The 23,817-nt window shown below is 53.0% G+C and overlaps 1 protein-coding gene across 1 annotated transcript in view; it reads left to right on the forward strand.

The window, feature by feature from the left end:
• LOC144821564 (dedicator of cytokinesis protein 2-like) overlaps positions 1 to 23,817 on the forward strand; it is a 3,201,295-nt gene that overhangs the window by 561,349 nt on the left and 2,616,129 nt on the right. Inside the window, exon 14 of the mRNA XM_078678750.1 lies at positions 21,100 to 21,224. Coding sequence (XP_078534876.1) covers positions 21,100 to 21,224 — 125 coding nt within the window. The remainder of the gene's footprint in view (positions 1 to 21,099; positions 21,225 to 23,817) is intronic.

The raw sequence follows: 23,817 nt of genomic DNA on the forward strand, positions 1-23,817 counted from the left end.
CCCACACACACCTCTGAGCCCACACACACCTCTGAGCCCACACGCACTTCTGAGCGCGCACGCACCACTGAGCCCACACACACCTCTGAGCCCACACACACCTCTGAGCCCACACACACCTCTGAGCCCACACGCACCTCTGAGCCCACACACACCTCTGAGCCCACACACACCTCTGAGCCCACACGCACTTCTGAGCCCACACACACCTCTGAGCCCACACGCACCACTGAGCCCACACACACCTCTGAGCCCACACGCACCTCTGAGCCCACACACACCTCTGAGCCCACACACACCTCTGAGCCCACACACACCTCTGAGCCCACACACACCTCTGAGCCCACACACCCCTCTGAGCCCACACGCACTTCTGAGCGCGCACGCACCACTGAGCCCACACACACCTCTGAGCCCACACACACCTCTGAGCCCACACGCACTTCTGAGCGCGCACGCACCACTGAGCCCACACGCACTTCTGAGCGCGCACGCACCACTGAGCCCACACACACCTCTGAGCCCACACACACCTCTGAGCCCACACACACCTCTGAGCCCACACGCACTTCTGAGCGCACAGGCACCTCTGAGCCCACACACACCTCTGAGCCCACACACACCTCTGAGCCCACACACACCTCTGAGCCCACACGCACTTCTGAGCGCGCACGCACCTCTGAGCCCACACGCACTTCTGAGCGCGCAGGCACCTCTGAGCCCACACACACCTCTGAGCCCACACACACCTCTGAGCCCACACGCACTTCTGAGCGCGCACGCACCACTGAGCCCACACGCACTTCTGAGCGCGCAGGCACCTCTGAGCCCACACGCACCTCTGAGCCCACACGCACCTCTGAGCCCACACGCACCTCTGAGCCAGCACGCACCTCTGAGCCCACACGCACCTCTGAGCCCACACGCACTTCTGAGCCTGCACGCACCTCTGGCCCGCACGCACCTCTGAGCCCACACGCACCCCTTAGCCCGCACGCACCTCTGAGCCCACACGCACTTCTGAGCCCACACGCACCCCATAGCCCGCACCCACCTCTGAGCTCACACGCACCTCTGAGCACACACGCACCTCTGAGCCCACACGCACCTCTGAGCCCGCACGCACCTCTGAGCCCACACACACCTCTGAGCCCACACACACCTCTGAGCCCACACGCACTTCTGAGCCCTCACACACCTCTGAGCCCACACGCACCTCTGAGCCCACACGCACCTCTGAGCCCGCACGCACCTCCGAGCCCGCACGCACCTCTGAGCCCACACGCACCTCTGAGCCCACACGCACCTCTGAGCCCACACGCATCTCTGAGCCCGCACGCACCTCCGAGCCCGCACGCACCGCTGAGCCCGCACGCACCTCCGAGCCCGCACGCACCTCTGAGCCCACACGCACCTCTGAGCCCACACACACCTCTGAGCCCACACGCACTTCTGAGCCCACACACACCTCTGAGCCCACACGCACCTCTGAGCCCACACGCACCTCTGAGCCCACACGCATCTCTGAGCCCACACACACCTCTGAGCCCACACGCACCTCTGAGCCCACACACACCTCTGAGCCCACACACACCTCTGAGCCCACGCGCACTTCTGAGCCCACACACCCCTCTGAGCCCACACACCCCTCTGAGCCCACACACACCTCTGAGCCCGTACGCACCTCTGAGCCCACACACACCACTGAGCCCACACGCACCTCTGAGCCCACACGCACCTCTGAGCCCACACGCATCTCTGAGCCCACACACACCTCTGAGCCCACACACACCTCTGAGCCCACACGCACTTCTGAGCCCACACACCCCTCTGAGCCCACACACCCCTCTGAGCCCACACGCATCTCTGAGCCCACACACACCACTGAGCCCACACGCACCTCTGAGCCCACACGCACCTCTGAGCCCACACACACCTCTGAGCCCACACGCACCTCTGAGCCCACACGCACCTCCGAGCCCACACGCACCTCTGAGCCCACACACACCTCTGAGCCCACACGCACCTCTGAGCCTGCACGCACCTCTGGCCCGCATGCACCTCTGAGCCCACACGCACCTCTGAACCCACACACACCTCTGAACCCACACACACCTCTGAGCCCGCACGCACCTCTGAGCCCAGACGCACCTCTGAGCCCACACGCACCTCTGAGCCCACACACCCCTCTGAACCCACACACACCTCTGAGCCCACATGCACCTCTGAGCCCACACGCACCTCTGAGCCCACACGCACCTCTGAGCCCACACGCACTTCTGAGCGCGCACGCACCACTGAGCCCACACGCACTTCTGAGCGCGCAGGCACCTCTGAGCCCACACGCACCTCTGAGCCCACACGCACCTCCGAGCCCACACGCACCTCTGAGCCCACACGCACCTCTGAGCCCACACGCACCTCTGAGCCCACACGCACTTCTGAGCCCACACGCACTTCTGAGCGCGCACGCACCACTGAGCCCACACACACCTCTGAGCCCACACGCACCTCTGAGCCCACACGCACTTCTGAGCGCGCACGCACCACTGAGCCCACACGCACTTCTGAGCGCGCAGGCACCTCTGAGCCCACACGCACCTCTGAGCCCACACGCACCTCCGAGCCCACACGCACCTCTGAGCCCACACGCACCTCTGAGCCCAGACCCACCTCTGACCCCACACACCCCTCTGAGCCCACACGCACCTCTGAGCCCGCACGCACCTCTGAGCCCACACGCACCTCTGAGCCCGCACGCACCTCTGAGCCCACACGCACCCTATAGCCCGCACCCACCTCTGAGCCCACACGCACCTCTGAGCCCACACGCACTTCTGAGCCTGCACGCACCTCTGGCCCGCACGCACCTCTGAGCCCACACGCACCTCTGAGCCTGCACGCACCTCTGAGCCAGCACGCACCTCTGCCTGAGTGCACTCGTTGTAATGAAGTGCTGCAGGTGCAGAGGAGGCCCTTCATCAAGCTGACAGAGTGTAAGTGCTTCACAGTGAAAGCACAAACATGATGTTCTTTTTGCAGTGCTGTTCTTTGATGTGTTTGTCCCTTTACGATATGGAAAAATGCTATATATAAATAAGCCCACTCCTGGTAAGTGCAGTGACACAGTACGAGGGGTACATACATTTCAACAGATGCTGGCAAAGCCTGGGAAAGGCTGGGACAATTCATTCTTTAGGAGTGCCCAGGGAAGGCATTTTAAAGTCATTAAGCAGAGACTGGACACCCTGTCTCCATCATGGACTCTGGCCCGGTTGGAGTGAATCAATCAATCAATCATAGCATTTGTAAAGTGCACCACATACCCGTGAGCGTCTCAAGGCGCTGGGGGGGAGGAGGGGGTGGGGTGCTGCTACTGTTCGAAGAGCCAGGTCTTGAGGAGTCTCTTGAAGGTCAGTAGGTCTTTGGTCTGCCATAGCGGATGGGAGGGTGTTCCACGTCTTGGCGACGAGGTGGGAGAATGATCTGCTGCCGGAGGTCGCTCTTCGGATGCGGGGGACGGTGGCGAATGCGCGGTCTGCGGAGCGGAGCTGGCGGGTGGGGGTGTAGAGGCTGAACCGGCTGTTGAGGTACGCTGGTCCGGTGTCGTGGAGTGCCTTGTGTGCGTGGGTGAGGAGCTTGAAGGTGATCCTCTTGTTGACGGGGAGCCAGTGCGGGTCTCTCAGGTGGGGTGTGATATGGTTGCAGTGGGGGATGTCGAGGATCAGGCGTGCGGAGGCGTTCTGGATGCGTTGGAGCCGTTTCAGGAGTCTGGCCAGGACTCCTGCGTCGAGTGCGTTGCCGTAGTACAGTTGTAGGAAGGGGGAGTCTCTGGTTGGCGCAGTGCAGCACTGGCGACAAACAGGGCCTCTCTCTTCCTCGTCAGGGCTGAGGGTTACCTCTAAGAACAACCTCTGCTTACCCTCTAGGTAGTGTGGCGCAAGCAGTCTAGGCTAATCTCTGGGGCACATAGGGTTAAACATTTGCAATATCATACCACCACAACCAACCCACCACACAATGACACCAAACTGTTTTGTAGTAAAAAATATATTCTCTTTATATATTTTTAAAATCAGGCTTGTAAATACAGTTTGTTACTTTAAAGGATTGCGAGGTTCCAGTTACTCTTATTTATGTTGCCACAGTTCTTTTTAGTAATGTACAAGTCTTTATATGCACTTCTGAATGTTTTCTCACTTCCTTGTAGTTCAAAAATGGAGATTTCTCTGTTAAGGCGCTTTTGTTATAAATCTCCTAATTTCACAGTTCTCTCAGTGTTCTTTCCTTTCAAAGAGAAAGCCTCTCTCTGTTCTGGGGCTTTGGGACCCTCCTCGGCCTTCGGAGCGTCTTGCAGCGCCTCTCCTGCCTTTAAGGGTGAAACTGACTCGGCCCCTACCAACTCTCACGCATCTCGCGGTAGGCTTGGAATGGACACCAGAGAGGGCCTCGAAGAAACCCTGGGCCTTTTCCAGAGGTGGGGGCTGAGCTCGGAGCAGAGCAGCAAGCAGGCGATCAGAGGAGCCTCTGGGGCCAAGGCACCTTCAGGAATGCTTTCTTTCAGGAATTGTCAGTGCAGAGGGGTCCCTTCTGACAGTGGAGGATCTCCGGGAGGCAAGGCACCCTTCACAGTGCGGTGCGGCCTCTCCTGGGGGGGCAGAGCAAGGCAGGGCATACAATTGGGAGCACACAGCGCGGGCTAATATGCTGCTTGCTTAGCACACAATACCTTCGTGTCCTTTTCAGCTTCGGTGCGGCCGATGCCAGGCAGACGTCCCTGTTGTGGTGCCTTCCAGGAGGGTGACGTGGCACGGAGACCACAGGAGCACTAACCTCGAGGTTGGCGGTGTTCAGGGGACACAGGCTTACAGGCAGGGGCTGCGTCTTGGGTTCGCCTGGAGAGGGGTGCAGCGGATTGCGAGGGTCTCTGCAGGGCTCTTTCCTCCCGATGGGCACACGTACTGAAGTCCGTCTCCTCTTCACTTTCCACAGCGCGGGGGCAGCAGAAGGTGGTGATCGGACCGGACAGGTCCTCTGCTTTGCGTTGTCTCTTCCGGTCGGGGAGGCAGTCACGGGGCTGGGGTCAGACAGGCTGACCTTTGCGGTGCGAGCTGCGACGGCAGGAAATTACGGTGCTTGGCAGGACAGGGGTTAGCACAGGTCCTTTAGGGCGGTGATGCAGAGTCGACAATACACAGCAGCTGTTCCTCTTCCAGACGGGGGTAGCGCCCACTGTTCCTGGGGCGCTGGTCAGGGGGCAAGTTCAGCAGCAAGCCCTTGGAGATCTTTCAGCAGAGTTTGGCACAAGTTGAATAAAAGCAAAGTCTTTCCGTCTTTCTTCTCCTGCTCTCCTTCAGCAGCAAGGCACCCACCACAGGCCAGTCTCTTGGGGTCAGAGTCAGTACTTCTCCATGCAGCTTCCAGGGTCCTTCTCTTCAGGCAGAGCTTCTTCTTTGCGCAAACTGGATCTAATTTACAAGGAGCAGGGCTCCTTCTTTTATACCCAGTTTCTTTTGTTCTAGCAAGCCAGGGGGGCCTCTGCATAACTGTTCCAGTCTCTGAGTACTTGTTGTGGGTACTTCTGGCTTCTGTATTCAGTGTGAGGGCAGGCACATCAGCCGCTCCCCAGGGGGGCGGAGCCGGCATTGTGAGGACAGGAGTAGCCTGAGCACTTTGTTGACAGGCTTCGGTCCTTCCTGGGCCAGGTGCAGGCTGAGTCATCAGTCGCTCCCCAGGAGGGCGGAGCCAGCATTGTGGTGGCAGAGCACAGCCTGATGCATCATTCAGGGGAAACTCCCACCACCCACTAAGGTGTCATCTGGCTATTCACTACCTGTCAACTCCCAGCCCTGTCACTCACACACACCAGACAGTCAGATCCACATCCAAGCAGAGGCGGGCTGAAATGGTTAGGCAAGCAAATGCTAACTTTCTAAAAGTAGCATTTGCAAACACAGGATATTAAAATAAACTTTACTAAAAGAAGTATTTTATTATTCTGAGTTCAGGCATACTAAACATGAAGTTCTACCATGTTCCCTGAGCCTGCTGGGATTATAGAGTGTAATAATTCCAGCAGCCCATCTGGCCTAGAAGGGAACAGGTAGCCTTACAATAGTGAAAAACGACTTTGGTAGTAATTCACTATTAGAACATGCCACACACATCAGGGCATGTTCTACCTTACACTACAATGCACCCTGCCCTCAGGCCTACCATAGGGGTGACTAATATGAAGTTAAGGGAAGGTTCAGGGGCTGGCAAGTGTGTGCACTTGCCCAGCTAGCATGACAGTACCAGACTGCACGCAGGTTCTGCAATGGCAGACCCTAGACACATTTTAAGGCTGCTTCTGTGGGTGGCGCAACCAGCGCTGCAGGCCCACTAGCAGTATTGGCATTCACAAGCTCTGGCACTCCTGGTGCACTTTACTAGGGACTAACAGTAAATCCAATGAACCAATCATGGACATCAATCACATGTACACTTTACAACAGGGAGAGCATATGCACTTTAGCACTGGTCAGCAGTGGCAAAGTGCCCAGAGTCATTAAACCAACAAAAACAGGTCAGAGAGAGTATTGGAGGAAGGCAAAAAGTTTAGGGATGACCCTGCCAAGAGGCCCAGGTCCAACACAACCCCCTTCCAGCCAAAACGCAGGGTAGACCAATCACCACTGTGATGGGCTTCCCTGCTTTGGGCGATAGAACCTGGACCTGGCCCGCAACAGCAGGGGCACATTCCAGTTCTACGCCAATCTGCACCTCCTTCAAATCCTCTGTTCATACTCTCAGGGTCCACCAAGCCAATCCATGGGAAACCCTTCTCTACACCTGTGGACACCACCTGTGCAGCCTTGAACCTTAATTCGCTCACAGGTGTGTCCCAACAGGCAGACAGAAAAATGTCACAGTGGCCACTGACAGTAGTCAGGAATGAGACCCAAGCCTTATGCCTCTCAGGGCTCTCAAACCTCTGTGGCCTTAAAGAGTGGGGGGCATTAGCCCCAGGTGCTTGGCACCCTTGGTCCACTCTCCCTCCTGTCAGGTCAGGTATGCCATCCTGGCACTGACCCACCAGCCTCAGGTCTGTACCTGACGGCTGTACTAAAGACTGGGGTGGCCTCTCCCACACCCGGTCCTCCTCCTGGGGGCTCTGTACCCTCCCACCTGGAGTGGTACCCCCTTCCAGAATTGTCAGGGCACCTGTGGCAGGTGACCTGCACAATTCGCCCACCAGTTCAGGGGTGCTATCCTGCAACTGGGGCACCAGGTCAGGGGGGACACCCTGCACCTGGCCCTTAAACCTAGGGTCTAAACCCTCAAACTGCACCGGGGTCAGAGGCGAGGACTCCCTCCCTCTGCACCCCCTTCCACAGTACTGCCCACTCCCAACTGGAGTGGTACCCCTAGAAGTGACATGGGCCAGGACACTGATTACAGTGGCCCTGCCCTCCAGGTCAGACAACACCTGACCCTGGCTTCTCAACTCAGGGACCCAACCCTGCAGTTGAACACTTGCCTGGCGCACCAGGACTTTCCGGGGAGCACGCCTGCCCCCCCTGAGGGTGGCACATAGCTCATGTGTCGTGCAACAGCCTGCCCGGCGCGGATCTCCCAACCCCTGTCCCTCTGACAGTGCGGGAAGATCCCCCAGGACAGAAGTGGTGTCCCCCTGGTCATTCACTGGGGACGCAGCCCTGCTGGCTGGCCCCTGACCCACTGGTTCTTCCACTGGGGACTCTTTCCCCCTCTCGCCCCTCTTTCTGGACTTCTGCACCCTCCCAACTGGAGTGGTACTGCCAGTCACCAGAACTACTGGAGCCCTGTTTACAGAGCCTCCACGTTCTCTAGCCACTGGGGGATCCCCCTCAGCGGGTGACTCATCCGGACAGCCTAGGCTCCCCACCTGGTGTTCCCTTAAAGAACCATCCAGGCTCTGAGACTGAGGTTGGGCACTACCGGGACAAAACCCATTCTCACTCCTTCCCCTTAAGGACAGGACGTGAGGCCCTACACCCATCTCACTACTACAGGACCTAGCTGGGCTACTCTGCGCCACTTCCACCACTCTGGGCTGGAATATACCTGAGACACTCCCCACAGGATCACACCCCAATGCCTCTCCAGACCCTCGGGAATCCACCACAAGGTCTGCCTCCAATGTGAGCTCCCTGGGGCCAGAGAACTCACTCTCAAACAGGTGTTGGCATAGCTCTGGAAAACTGGGACTTAAAGTATGCTCTCCCACAATTGGATTACACAGCCCCCTAGTAGGGTTAACCAAATTATCCTTCACCTCACCATCCAGCGCCTCACACACATACTCCACACCATTCTTCTGAGACTGGCCAGACAGTAGCGAACTGTCTCTGTCACACAACCCACACTCTTCTGGGCGGTCCTTACACTCACCCACCAGGACCTCAACCATGGGGGAATCCCTCCCACCACTAGGACCATGAACTCCTACGCCAGCTACCCTATTCCCTTCAGGGACGCTGCGCACTACTGGAGCTACCTCATGCCCTTGAACCTCCTGGTGTATGTTAACCCCCTCCAAGTCAGGTGCCATATCTCTAGGTGCGCGCGCTATGCTGTCTGCACTAGATACCTGAATGTTGCTGCCACCATCTGAGCTGGACTCCACCTCCAACTCAGCAAAGCTCAATCTCTGAGCTACACACATTTCTTGTTGCTGGGCTGAAGCCCTCCTGGCCTCAAGCGCCTCGAGCTCCAAGTCAAGTTTCCTCATTCTTAAGTCATGCGCAAGCTCCATTTTCATTACTTCCAGGGCTAACCTCCTAGATTCTAGCTCCAGTTGCCCATTTATTTCCAGCTCTGCCAACTTCAATTCATGATCTCGGGTTGCCTGTCTGTCCGCCAGCTCCTCTGGCGACAGACCTCGGCCAGAAACACTGCTACCCAATGGGGAGGTTGCACCCCTACACTCTGGAGTCAGGGGTCCCTCCAGCTGCTGTTCTGCATCCTCAAATTCAAAATCCTTTCCAGGGGCATTCCTTGCCTTGACCCAGGCCCTCAGCGCCTTTTGGAACTGCTCCCTTCTGGAGAGTCCGGTCATGGAAATGTTCAAATTTTTGCAGAAGCTCCTGAGCTGTTTCCCAGTGTAGTTTTCTAGTTTCTCCCAATCACAGTCAATAGAAGAAATGGATGCTGCCTTTTCCATTTTCACTGACACAGGCATTACTTCAAAAACACATGGAGATCTCTTCTCGCAAATCATAAATCCAAAAAAAACAAAGTCTGTGGCTTAGTTACTGGACTGTCATCACTGTGCAATGGTCAATAGTTAAGGCATGAACACTGCAAATGTAAATTCGCTATCCTCACCGCTGCGTCCAATGTAGGAAGGGGGAGTCTCTGGTTGGCGCAGTGCAGCACTGGCGACAAACAGGGCCTCTCTCTTCCTCGTCAGGGCTGAGGGTTACCTCTAAGAACAACCTCTGCTTACCCTCTAGGTAGTGTGGCGCAAGCAGTCTAGGCTAATCTCTGGGGCACATAGGGTTAAACATTTGCAATATCATACCACCACAACCAACCCACCACACAATGACACCAAACTGTTTTGTAGTAAAAAATATATTCTCTTTATATATTTTTAAAATCAGGCTTGTAAATACAGTTTGTTACTTTAAAGGATTGCGAGGTTCCAGTTACTCTTATTTATGTTGCCACAGTTCTTTTTAGTAATGTACAAGTCTTTATATGCACTTCTGAATGTTTTCTCACTTCCTTGTAGTTCAAAAATGGAGATTTCTCTGTTAAGGCGCTTTTGTTATAAATCTCCTAATTTCACAGTTCTCTCAGTGTTCTTTCCTTTCAAAGAGAAAGCCTCTCTCTGTTCTGGGGCTTTGGGACCCTCCTCGGCCTTCGGAGCGTCTTGCAGCGCCTCTCCTGCCTTCAAGGGTGAAACTGACTCGGCCCCTACCAACTCTCACGCATCTCGCGGTAGGCTTGGAATGGACACCAGAGAGGGCCTCGAAGAAACCCTGGGCCTTTTCCAGAGGTGGGGGCTGAGCTCGGAGCAGAGCAGCAAGCAGGCGATCAGAGGAGCCTCTGGGGCCAAGGCACCTTCAGGAATGCTTTCTTTCAGGAATTGTCAGTGCAGAGGGGTCCCTTCTGACAGTGGAGGATCTCCGGGAGGCAAGGCACCCTTCACAGTGCGGTGCGGCCTCTCCTGGGGGGGCAGAGCAAGGCAGGGCATACAATTGGGAGCACACAGCGCGGGCTAATATGCTGCTTGCTTAGCACACAATACCTTCGTGTCCTTTTCAGCTTCGGTGCGGCCGATGCCAGGCAGACGTCCCTGTTGTGGTGCCTTCCAGGAGGGTGACGTGGCACGGAGACCACAGGAGCACTAACCTCGAGGTTGGCGGTGTTCAGGGGACACAGGCTTACAGGCAGGGGCTGCGTCTTGGGTTCGCCTGGAGAGGGGTGCAGCGGATTGCGAGGGTCTCTGCAGGGCTCTTTCCTCCCGATGGGCACACGTACTGAAGTCCGTCTCCTCTTCACTTTCCACAGCGCGGGGGCAGCAGAAGGTGGTGATCGGACCGGACAGGTCCTCTGCTTTGCGTTGTCTCTTCCGGTCGGGGAGGCAGTCACGGGGCTGGGGTCAGACAGGCTGACCTTTGCGGTGCGAGCTGCGACGGCAGGAAATTACGGTGCTTGGCAGGACAGGGGTTAGCACAGGTCCTTTAGGGCGGTGATGCAGAGTCGACAATACACAGCAGCTGTTCCTCTTCCAGACGGGGGTAGCGCCCACTGTTCCTGGGGCGCTGGTCAGGGGGCAAGTTCAGCAGCAAGCCCTTGGAGATCTTTCAGCAGAGTTTGGCACAAGTTGAATAAAAGCAAAGTCTTTCCGTCTTTCTTCTCCTGCTCTCCTTCAGCAGCAAGGCACCCACCACAGGCCAGTCTCTTGGGGTCAGAGTCAGTACTTCTCCATGCAGCTTCCAGGGTCCTTCTCTTCAGGCAGAGCTTCTTCTTTGCGCAAACTGGATCTAATTTACAAGGAGCAGGGCTCCTTCTTTTATACCCAGTTTCTTTTGTTCTAGCAAGCCAGGGGGGCCTCTGCATAACTGTTCCAGTCTCTGAGTACTTGTTGTGGGTACTTCTGGCTTCTGTATTCAGTGTGAGGGCAGGCACATCAGCCGCTCCCCAGGGGGGCGGAGCCGGCATTGTGAGGACAGGAGTAGCCTGAGCACTTTGTTGACAGGCTTCGGTCCTTCCTGGGCCAGGTGCAGGCTGAGTCATCAGTCGCTCCCCAGGAGGGCGGAGCCAGCATTGTGGTGGCAGAGCACAGCCTGATGCATCATTCAGGGGAAACTCCCACCACCCACTAAGGTGTCATCTGGCTATTCACTACCTGTCAACTCCCAGCCCTGTCACTCACACACACCAGACAGTCAGATCCACATCCAAGCAGAGGCGGGCTGAAATGGTTAGGCAAGCAAATGCTAACTTTCTAAAAGTAGCATTTGCAAACACAGGATATTAAAATAAACTTTACTAAAAGAAGTATTTTATTATTCTGAGTTCAGGCATACTAAACATGAAGTTCTACCATGTTCCCTGAGCCTGCTGGGATTATAGAGTGTAATAATTCCAGCAGCCCATCTGGCCTAGAAGGGAACAGGTAGCCTTACAATAGTGAAAAACGACTTTGGTAGTAATTCACTATTAGAACATGCCACACACATCAGGGCATGTTCTACCTTACACTACAATGCACCCTGCCCTCAGGCCTACCATAGGGGTGACTAATATGAAGTTAAGGGAAGGTTCAGGGGCTGGCAAGTGTGTGCACTTGCCCAGCTAGCATGACAGTACCAGACTGCACGCAGGTTCTGCAATGGCAGACCCTAGACACATTTTAAGGCTGCTTCTGTGGGTGGCGCAACCAGCGCTGCAGGCCCACTAGCAGTATTGGCATTCACAAGCCCTGGCACTCCTGGTGCACTTTACTAGGGACTAACAGTAAATCCAATGAACCAATCATGGACATCAATCACATGTACACTTTACAACAGGGAGAGCATATGCACTTTAGCACTGGTCAGCAGTGGCAAAGTGCCCAGAGTCATTAAACCAACAAAAACAGGTCAGAGAGAGTATTGGAGGAAGGCAAAAAGTTTAGGGATGACCCTGCCAAGAGGCCCAGGTCCAACAACAGTCTACTGCTGACGAGGGCCTGGGTGACCATCCTTCTGGTTTCGGTGGGGATCCACTTGAAGATCCTGCGAAGCAGAGAGGGTAGACTTCTCTACAGGTGAAAGGAGGACGGACATTACATTTTAGTGGGATCAGGACTACTCTCCCTACATGATGCTGTGCTCCCTCTGCCTTAAAAGTAAAACGTATTTTGCTCAGAATTAAATAATTCAAGATTTCTTAGGTGAAGGGCTCGGGAAATGCCCCATAAAACCCATTATTGATGCAGAGTGCCCCAGAGTCACAGTTGGATATGATCGTGCCCACCAGCCTCGTGGACTGTCTCACCTCACCCCTGGCACCCACCCCAGAGGCACTTTATATTCTGATCTGCCGTCTGATCCCACTGTGGTAGGACCAACACTTGGATGTCCAGACTACAAGGGAGCCCGAACGCGTGCAGCGCCTAGAAAGGCAACAAATAAGCACTCCTGTAAACCTTAAGCACGGTCTGCCAGTGCCCCATTCCTTGATGTCTTCAGGAAGACCGAGGAAGCCCTGTTTAAAGTTCACTAGTCCTGCGGTGTGCTCTGGTCTTTGGAATTTGACGACCAAGAGTGGTCAAAACACAGCAACTGCAGAGTTCCCTGACCCTGGTCTGAAATACCACCCTACAGATTTAAAGTCTGCAAAAACTCGTGCAGCCAATTAGCATGCATTTATGAGGACAATTAGCTATCCTCCAGACCCAGTGCCCTGTGTCAGCATTCTAGAAACACTGGTGCCCTCCGGTGACCACTCTGGAAACACTGGTGCCTGTTAGACCTGGCACCTTGGCGTGAGTCTCCCTTCCACTTTTTGCTGATGTGCCTCAGATGTTTTGCTGGTGTTAGCTGCTCAGAGCACTGTGCCACTGCCAATCAGTGCTACAGTGCAAGTGCTCCCTATGAAAAGTGTATACATTGATTGGCTTCCATGGTTGGCTTATTTGGTTTACTGTCAGTCCCCAGTAAAGTGCACCAGGAGTGCCAGGGCTTATAAATACAAATGCTGCTGGTGGGCCTGCAGAACTGGTTGTGCCACCCACAGAAGCGGCCTAGTAAAATGTGTCTAGGTCTGCCATTGCAGAACCTGCGTGCAGTCTGGTACTGTCATGCTGACTGTGCAAGTACACCTACTTTCCAGTCCCTAAACCTTCCCTTAACTTCATATTAGTCACCCCTATGGTAGGCCCAAGGGCAGGGTGCATTGTAAGCATAAAGTAGGACAAGCCCTGATGTTTGTGGCATGTCCTAATAGTGAATTACAGCCATTTTCGTTTTTCACTATTGTAAGGCTACCTGTTCTCATAGGCCAGAATGGGCTGCTGGTATTATTACACTCTATAATCCCAGCAGGCTCAGGGAACATGGTAGAAGGTCAAGTTTAGTATGCCTGACCTACGAATACTAAAATACTTCTTTTAGTAAAGTTTATTTTAATATCCTGTGTTTGCAAATACTACTTTTAGAAAATTAGTATTTGCTTGCCTAACCATTTCAGCCCGCCTCTGCTTTGATGTGTATCTGCTGTCTGGTTTCTGTGTGTGACAGGGTTGGGGGATTCCAGGGGACAGGCTAGGGTTGACAGGTGGTGAATAGAGAGATTACACCAGAATGGGTGGGGGAGTGCCCCTTGACTCTGAATAGGGCTGTGCTATGCCACCACAATGCTGGCTCCGCCCCCTGGGGAGCAACTGATGACTCTGCCCTGCACCTGGTCCTGGAGGAGGGAAGCCTGTCAACAGAGTGCTCCTGACTGTACTTGTCATCACATTGCTGGCTCCACCTCCTGCGGAGCGTCTGATGTCCCTGCCCTGCACACTGAAAGAAGAAGCCAGGGCCTGCAAAACAAAGTGCTCAGAGACTGAGTGGATTAGGCAAAGGCCCCCCTGGCCTGCGAGAACAAAAAAAATGGTGTATAAAAGTAGGAGCCCCGCTCCTAAGAAATCAGATCCTGTTTTTGCCAAGAAGAAACCCTGCCTGAAGAGAAAGACCTGGGAAAGCTGCATGTAGGACTACTGTCTCTAATCCTGAGAGACTGGCCTGTGGTGGGTGCCTTGCTGTAAGAAGGAGAGAGGAAGAAAAGACTGAAAGACTTTTGAATTCAACTTGTGCATCTTGACAATCTCCAAGGGCTTGCTGGTGAACTTTCCCCCTGAGCTGCGCCCCAGGAACAGTGGGCGCTACCCCCCCTGAAGAAGGAAGCTGCTGCTGATGTTATCCCCCCTTCAGCGCTGACCCCGGAGACCTGAGTGCGACTGGGAAGTTGTCCCGCACTCTGAGAGCCTGTGCGCCCCATCCTGCCAAGCAACACGACTCCTGACAAGACTGCGCCGCAACTCGCACAGTAAAGGCCAGCCCCGCCTGGCCCGAGCACCGTGAACTGCTGCTACATCGAGCCAGAGCTCGCACCGCAAGGATGGACCGTCCGGTCCAAGCAACGTGAACCTGTGGCCCCCGAGCCGTAGGGCACACCGTAAAGACTGACTGCACCAGAGCTCACCCCCTCCGTGAGGACGCCCTATTGCCAGCGCCTTGCCGCTGGAATAACCTCAAGCCGTTGCCCCCTCCCTCTTCAAAAGCGGAACGGACATCGAGATCGAGAACCCCCAACGCATCGCTGCCTTCCGAGTGCGGAATCTAGGGTGCCATCGAGCCGTAGCTCGCAACGAAGGAGGAACGCCTCGCGACGTGGGACGCCAGATCTACCCCTGTTTTTGTCCGTCTCGAACCCTGAGAACAAAGGTACTGTAAACAGACATCACCGTGCGAGTCGCACTGACCCCCGACGACTCGCACTGCCCATATGCACTGAGGCCCCTTGAACGCCTCGAGCTGTGCGTGCGTTCTGCCTCCCATTGTGAACGTTTGTGACCCTACATCTGAAGGTACGAGTCGCACACGTTTAGTACGACTCGTACCCCTTGTTTTGATCAGCCGCGTCGTATGCGTCTAACGCAAGGCGCGTGAGAGTCAGTAGGGACTTTCCTTTGGGCATCGTACGACGCGTACAGAAGCGCTACGATGCGCTCAGGCCCCAATGAACAGCGCACCAACACGTTAGACATTGCCTGCAGCCCTGTGAAGCCGTTTTTGGAACCTTTTACCCCATTTTAAGTATTGAACATTGCCTTTAAGAACTGTGGCCTCATTTTAAATGTAACTGGAACCAGTTTACATGCTAAACCTGTAATCAAAGCCTGCTTGAGAGTTTTCATATAAGAGTATATTTCTACAACCAACAGTCTTGTGTCTCTGTGTGGTGGATTAGTAGTTTACTGTGTGTGTTATGTCAAGTGCTTAACCGTGTGTACTCTGGTGATTAGCCTTGTCTGCTCGCGCCACACTACCTAAAGGGTGAGCAGGGGTTATTTCTAGGGGTAAGTCCCTTGCCCTGACTTAGAGGAGAGGGTCCCTGCTTGTCACAAGTGCATACATGTGCCAACCAGAGACCCCCAATTCTAACAGTGCCCTACAGTGAACATTCTGTAAACACTGATGCCCTCTGGTGAACACTCTGGAAACACTGGTGCCCTCCGTTGACCACTCTTGAAACACTGGTACCCTCCGGTGAGCAGTCTGGAAACACTCGTGCCCTCCGATGAACATTCTGGAAACACTGGTTCCTTCCGGTGAACATTGTGAAAACACTGATGCCCTCAAGAGAACATTCTGGAAACACTGATGCCCTCCAGTGAACATTCTGGAAACACTGGTGCCGTCCAGTGAACATTCTGGAAACACTGATGCCCTCCGGTGACCACTCTGGAAACACTGATGCCCATTGATGAACACTCTGGAAACATTGAGGAACTCCAGTGAACATTCTGGAAACACTTGTTCCGCCGATGAACATTCTGGAAACACTGGTGCCCTCTGTTGAGCATTCTAGCAACACTGGTGCCCTCCGGTGAACATTCTGGAAACACAGATTCTACCCAGTGAACATTCTGGAAACACTGATGCCCATCGATGAACACTCTGGAAACACTGGTGCCCTCCGAGGAACATTCTGGAAACACTGATGCCCGCTGGTGAACATTCTGGAAACACTGATGCCCTCTGATGAATATTTTGGAACACTGGTGCCCTCTGGTGAGCATTCTGGAAACCCTGGTGCCCTCAAGTGAACATTCTGGAAACACTGGTGCCCTCAAGTGAACATTCTGGAAACACTGGTGCCCTCCTGGGAACATTCTGGACATACTGGTGCCGTCTGGTGAGCATTCTGGAAACACTGGTGCCCTACAGTGAACATTCTGTAAAAACTGATGCCCTCCGCTGAACATTCCAGAAACACTGGTGCCCTGCAGAGAACTTTCTGGAAACACTGATGCCCTCCATTTACCACTCTGGAAACACTGATACCCTCCAGTGCCCACTCTGGAAACACTGATGCCAATCGATGAAGACTCTGGAAACACCGGTGCCCTCCAGTGAACAGTGTGGAAACACGGGGACCCTCCAGTGAACATTCTGGAAATACTGATGACCTCCTGTGAACATTCTGGAAACACTGATACCCTCCGGTGAACATTCTGGAAACACTGATACCCTCCGGTGAACATTCTAGAAACACTGGTGCCCTACAGTTAAGATTGTGGAAACACTGGTGCCTACAGGTGTACATTCTAGAAACACTTGTGCCTCCGGTGAACATTCTGGGAACACTGATGCCCTCCGGTGAACATTCTAGAAACACTGATGCCCTCAGGTGAACATTCTAGAAACACTTGTGCCCTCCGGTGAGCATTCTGGGAAAACTGATGCCCTCTTGTGAACATTGTGGAAACACTGATGCCCTCCGGTGAACATTCTGGAAACACTGGTGCCCTCTGGTAAACATTCTGGAAACAATGATGCCCATCGATTAACAGTCTGGAAACATTGGTGCCCTCCACTGAACATTCTGGGGACACTGAAACCCTCCGGTGAACATTCTGGAAACACTGGTGCCCTCCAGTGAACATTCTGGAAACACTGATACCCTCCAGTGAACATTCTGGAAACACTGATACCCTCCAGTGAGCATTCAGAGAACACTGATACCCTCCAGTGAGCATTCAGAGAACACTGTTGCCCTCCGGTGAACATTCTGGAAACACTGATACCCTCTAGTGAACACTCTGGAAAAACTTGTGCCCTCTGGTGAACATTCTGGAAACACTGGTGCCCTCCAGGTAAGACTGTGGAAACACTGGTGCCCTCTGGTGAACTTCTGGGAACACTCATGCACTCCGGGGAACATTCTGGAAACACTTATGCCTTCTGGTGAACATTCTGGGAACACTGATGCTCTCCAGTGAACATTCTGGGAACACTGATGCCCTCTGGTGAACATTCTAGAAACACTGATGCCCTCCGGTGAACATTCTGGAAACACTGATGCCCTTCGGTAAACATTCTAGAAACACTTATGCCCACGAGGAACATTCTAGAAACACTGATGCCCGCCGGTGAACATTCTAGAAACTCTGATGCCCTTCGGTGAACATTCTATAAACACTGGTGCCCTCCGGTAAACATTCTGGAAACACTGATGCGCTCCGGTGAACATTCTGGAAACACTGATGCCCTCTGCTGAACATTCTAGAAACACTGGTGCCCTGCAGTGAACTTTCTGGAAACACTGATGCCCTCCATTTACCACTCCGCAAAACACTGATACCCTCCAGTGCCCACTCTGGAAACACTGATGCCAATCGATGAAGACTCTGGAAACACGGGTGCCCTCCAGTGAACAGTGTGGAAACACGGGTGCCCTCCGGTGAACATTCTGGAAATACTGATGACCTCCTGTGAACATTCTGGAAACACTAATACCCTCCGGTGAACATTCTAGAAACAATGGTGCCCTACAGTTAAGATTGTGGAAACACTGGTGCCTACAGGTGTACATTCTAGAAACACTTGTGCCTCCGGTGAACATTCTGGGAACACTGATGCCCTCCGGTGAACATTCTAGAAACATTGATGCCCTACGGTGAACATTCTAGAAACACTGATGCCCTCCGGTGAACATTCTGGGAATACTGATGCCCTCCGGTGAACATTCTGGAAACATTATTGCCCTCCGGTGAACATTGTGGAGACACTGATGCTCCCTGCTGAACATTCTAGAAACACTGGTGCCCTGCAGTGAACTTTCTGGAAACACTGATACCCTTTGTTGCACACTCTGGAAACACTAATGCCAATCGATGAAGACTCTGGAAACACTGGTGCCCTCCAGGGAACATTCTAGAAACACTGATGGCCACTGATGAACATTCTAGAAACACTGATGCCCTCCGGTGAACATTCTAGAAACTCAGATGCCCGCTGATGCATATTCTTTGCTTGATGAGGTTGTCTATCGGGCGAGTTTACTAAATAACTCTTTTTAATGTCAAATGTGTTCATACTCCGTTTAAAGCTTAATATAGATATAGGGATTGGTCGGAAATGTGTTTTAGACATTTTTTGTTTCATTTTTAGGCCATTAGATAATTATAAATTAACTAACAATATTTGCAAAATGTCCCTTTATTTTGTTGAAATAAAGAAAAGTCAGAACGCAAAACATGGAAAAAAACAGGGAGCTCCGATAATGTGAAAATGTAAAACGTTTCAAAATGTAAGTGGAGAGATGCAGAGCAACAGCAAGGGTCAACCCACCAATGGTGAAAATCTGCCTGTGTGTTTCACAAATTGTTTCGCCTCGTAAAATTCTCCATAATTCCACGGTTTTGCTTCTTTCTTTGGCTATGTTTTTATAGTATTTTCGGTGGTTCTTGGTGGTTCGTTTACCACCGAAAAACTCCGAAATGTTCTTCGAATTTTGGGGCATATTATCAAGGGGGTTTATCTCGGCTTTTTTGGCTTTAAAAGCCAAGAAAGCGGAGATAAAATTATCTCCCTATTACCTAGCTGTCGCTAACACCAGTTAGCGACAGCTAGTAGGAGATAGAGACCATCTTGGGCCCCACTTTGCATGTCAGTGATATTTATCACTAATGATATGCAAAGTGGGCGTGCCAAGATGTTAGCGACTGGAAACAGTCGCTAACATCGCTATCTCCTATTACCAACTTTTGGAGATATTCGCGCTAAGCGCGAATATCTCCAAAAGCTAACACCTGCCCTGAGCAGTTCTTAGCCATGTTATCCAATGGGAGGTGGATAACATGGCTAAGAGCATTAGCTCGGTAATGCATGAATATCGCTGACTTTTCAGCGATATTCATGCATTGCGGCCGTTTTTTATCGCATTTGCGATAAACCTTGGTAATTCCAAGGTTTATCTGCAATAAAAATCGCCGCAGCTTAGCGGTAAATTTTGTCTCTAACCAAGCAATAGAGATAATTATCACCATTGCTTGGTAATATGCCCCGTTGTGCTTCCTGGAACGGCTTTATTTAGTGCCAGTTTCCTTCGATAGAAGCAAACAAGGTATTGTGTTATGGTTCAGGTCTGTTTATGGATCGGCTGATTTATTCATTTATTTAGTTTTTATATGGGGTCTTCATTTATTGTGTAAAATCACTTTAAATCGGAAGTTGTTCATTACATGAGAGGAAAGAGATTACAGGAGAAGACATGATCAAACCGATGGCGACAATAAAAACAATAAATTACATAAGATAATGAGACATTGCAAAGAAAAGGAGATCAAAACACGGCATCAAAAAGTAGGAAAAATAGTCTCGGGCAGAGTTTTGATGAGGTTCTCTATTGGGCGAATTTTACTAAATAAGCCTTTTTTATGACAAATGTGTTCATATATGATTACTCGCCGGGCGTTCTAGAAGTAGGGTATCAGCAGTGCGAGGGCCTGAGGCCACCAGATGTCATCTTCAATGCCAAATAATTTCATTTTCGATGCCAGATAATTCATCTTCAATGCCAGATAATTTCCTTTTCGATGCCAGATAATTCATCTTCAATGCCAGATAATTCATCTTCAATGCCAGATAATTTCCTTTTCGATGCCAGGTAATTCATCTTCAATGCAAGATAATTTCATTTTCGATGCCAGATAATTTCATCTTCGATGCCAGGTAATTCATCTTCAATGCCAGATAATTTCATTTTCGATGCCAGATAATTTCATCTTCGATGCCAGGTAATTCATCTTCAATGCCACATAATTTCCTTCGATGCCAGATAATTTCATCTTCAATGCCAGATAATTCATCTTCAATGCCAGATAATTTCCTTTTCGATGCCAGGTAATTCATCTTCAATACAAGATAATTTCATTTTCGATGCCAGATAATTTCATCTTCGATGCCAGGTAATTCATCTTCAATGCCAGATAATTTCATTTTCGATGCCAGATAATTTCATCTTCGATGCCAGGTAATTCATCTTCAATGCCAGATAATTTCCTTTTCGATGCCAGATAATTTCATCTTCAATGCCAGATAATTCATCTTCAATGCCAGATAATTACCTTTTCGATGCCAGGTAATTCATCTTCAATGCAAGATAATTTCATTTTCGATGCCAGATAATTTCATCTTCGATGCCAGGTAATTCATCTTCAATGCCAGATAATTTCATTTTCGATGCCAGATAATTTCATCTTCGATGCCAGGTAATTCATCATCAATGCCAGATAATTTCATTTTCGATGACAGATAATTTCATCTTCGATGCCAGGTTGTTTCATTTTCGATGCCAGGGAATTTCATCTTCAATGGCAGGTAATTTAATCTTAGATGTCAGGTAATTTATCTTCGATGCCAGACAATTTAATCTTTGATGCCAGGTAATTCATCTTCGATGCCAGATAATTTAATCTTCGATGCCAGACAATTTAATCTTTGATGCCAGGTAATTCATCTTCGATGCCAGATAATTTAATCTTCGATGCCAGTTAATTCTCTCTTTCATTATCGACCACAGGAGATATCAGAAATGACATCTACGTGACACTGGCCCAGGGAGATTTCGACAAATGTAACAAGAAGACGCAGAAGAATGTGGAGGTGACGCTGTGCGTGTGCGACGAGGAAGGAAACGTCATCCCGGTAAGACCCCAGACTTGCACTGTGCTGACTGCTTCCTACACCTTATACATCCATTCTGCCAGTGCTTAATTTGAGCCGGTGGTTTCTGGTGCTTAGCACCTGGACTTATGACAACCTGCCACATGGTGGTGCTGTTTGTGTAATTTGGAGATGAAAACAACATCAGCTGTTTATTAGTTAGATATACATTAACCCAAGAATACCGGGCACCCGAGCCGTTCTTGTAGATTTGGAGGCCTAGAATAGTCTGACCTGTCACACTTGTGGGTGTGTGATGGTTGATAGTTGTGCTGTTACAGGTACTTGGGGGGCAAAGGGTGGTGCAAGCTGCAGTGGCCTCCTAATGAGGGCCCTGGCACCTGTTTTATGTTTTACAAATTAAGCACTGCATGTACCCCTTGCCTGGCCAGGCAGTGCTGTCTGTGGAGAGTGTAAACCACATTAGTACCTTGTACCTCACACACTGGCTAGAAGTTCTATCCTACCCTTCTGAGCCGGGGGCCGTGTGCCTTCCGGATGTAGGAAACCTGTGCCCGCAAGAACCACGCCCTGTTAGACGGGGACCCTGAGGGTCGGCCGGATACCGAGGGAGAGATCCCCGAGGGGGACCGTCTCCGGCGATCGTACAGACAAGTACCCTCCCTCCCCACAAACAGGCACCACACCAAGTCGGGTTCAAGGCTTTATATAAGGTTCTTAAGGCAAGGATATCAGCGATACAGGATAACTTGGACCCGGGGGTCCTCTCACTTCTAGTCTCTGTAGGGAAAGGGGGTAGCGGGACAGTCTTGGTACCGGATCGGTACAGGTTGTGGTAAAAGGCGAGCTCACAATCCTCGAGCTGGAGGGTCTGTGGATCGGGCCGCGGCAGCGCCAGCAGGCCAAGGTGATAGTCTCATAAAGCAGAGGGCCGCGGCAGCGCCAGCAGGCCAAGTCGATGGTTTCACGAGGCAGAGGGCCGCGGCAGCGCCAGCAACCCCAAGACGATGGTTTCACGAGGCAGAGGGCCGCGGCAGCGCCAGCAGGCCAAGACGATGGTTTCACGAGGCAGAGGGCCGCGGCAGCGCCAGCAGGCCAAGACGATGGTTTCACGAGGCAGAGGGCCGCGGCAGCGCCAGCAGGCCAAGACGATGGTTTCACGAGGTAGAGGGCCGCGGCAGCGCCAGCAGGCCAGTTACGGATGAGTTCTTCTCGGGTCTCTCGACTCCAGGATACAACTGCCTTCCTGGTCTGGCCCTGCCCCAGTTATAGGTCTGGTCCCCTTTGATGTCCGGACCCTCGCGCCTGGGGGCCGGGAGGTCCGGGATGAGGGAGTCCAGACACCCAGCAGGGGGGTGGAGCCAGCGCCCAGGCGGCCTGGGGTGATCGACACCTGGCGGAGGAGAGCCGTTGACGATTCCTTCTCCCATTGACTCGCCAAGTGATCACTCTGCCTCCTGGGAGGATGGTGGGGCCTCGATGTCGGGACCGGCCGGGCCCGGGATTAGGGTCGAGTTGAGGCCACGCGGCCTCGTGCTGCAGTGCCCCAAGATGGCGGCCGGGTCGATGTCGTGGGGTAGATGGTGACCCGGGCCAGCTGGGTCCGGAGCTGGTGTCTTGTAGTGGAGGGATTGCAGGGTACTTCGGGTGGTCGTTTGTGGACTCTGGCTGGGGATGCAGGGAGAGCCAGGGTCCTGGTCCCATTGCGGGGAGGGGGGACAGCTCGAACATGCGGCCTGTCCAACATGCGTCCCCCCCAGCTGAAGGCGGGGAGAGTCAGCCATCTTCCTGGGGACTCTCCTCGCTGAGGCGGAAAAAGCGTGACAGGCCGTCGGCGTTGGCGTGGTCCTGGCCTGGACGATGTTCCACCGTGAAGTCCATCCCCTGCAGGGAGATGGACCAGCGCAACAGCTTCGGGTTCTCCCCCCGCATTTGCATCAGCCATTGCAGGGGTCGGTGGTCTGTTTGCACCCGGAAGTGGGTGCCGAAGAGGTATGGCCGGAGCTTCTTGAGTGCCCAGACTACGGCGAAGGCCTCCCTCTCAATGGTGCTCCAGCGCTGTTCTCGGGGCAAGAGGCGTCTGCTGATGAAGACCACCGGATGGTCGACCCCTTCGGTGTTGAGTTGGGAGAGGACGGCCCCCACACCATGATCGGAGGCGTCCGTCTGCACAATGAATTCCCGGCTGTAGTCGGGAGCCTGGAGCACGGGGGCTGTGCACATGGCGGTCTTTAGCTTCTCGAAGGCTGATTGGCAGTCCGGGGTCCAGTTGACGGTTTTGGGGCTCTTTTTGGAGGTGAGCTCTGTGAGGGGCCCCACGATGCTGCCATAGTCCTTCACGAACCGCCGGTAGTATCCGGTGAGCCCCAGGAAGGCCCGGACCTCCGTTTGGCTCGTAGGGGGTTGCCAGGCCTGGATGGCAGCAATCTTGAGTTGGAGAGGGGCCACCAGCCCGCTTCCCACTTGGTGTCCCAGGTAGGTCACGGACCCTTGGCCGACTTGGCACTTGCTGGCCTTGATGGTGAGCCCGGCTTGCTGGAGGGCGTGTAGAACCTCCCGCAGGTGGCGGAGGTGGTCGGTCCACTGGTGGCTGTACACAGCAATGTCGTCCAGG

Source organism: Lissotriton helveticus, chromosome 2_2 (assembly GCF_964261635.1).
Source record: "Lissotriton helveticus chromosome 2_2, aLisHel1.1, whole genome shotgun sequence".
Lineage (NCBI taxonomy): Eukaryota > Metazoa > Chordata > Amphibia > Caudata > Salamandridae > Lissotriton > Lissotriton helveticus.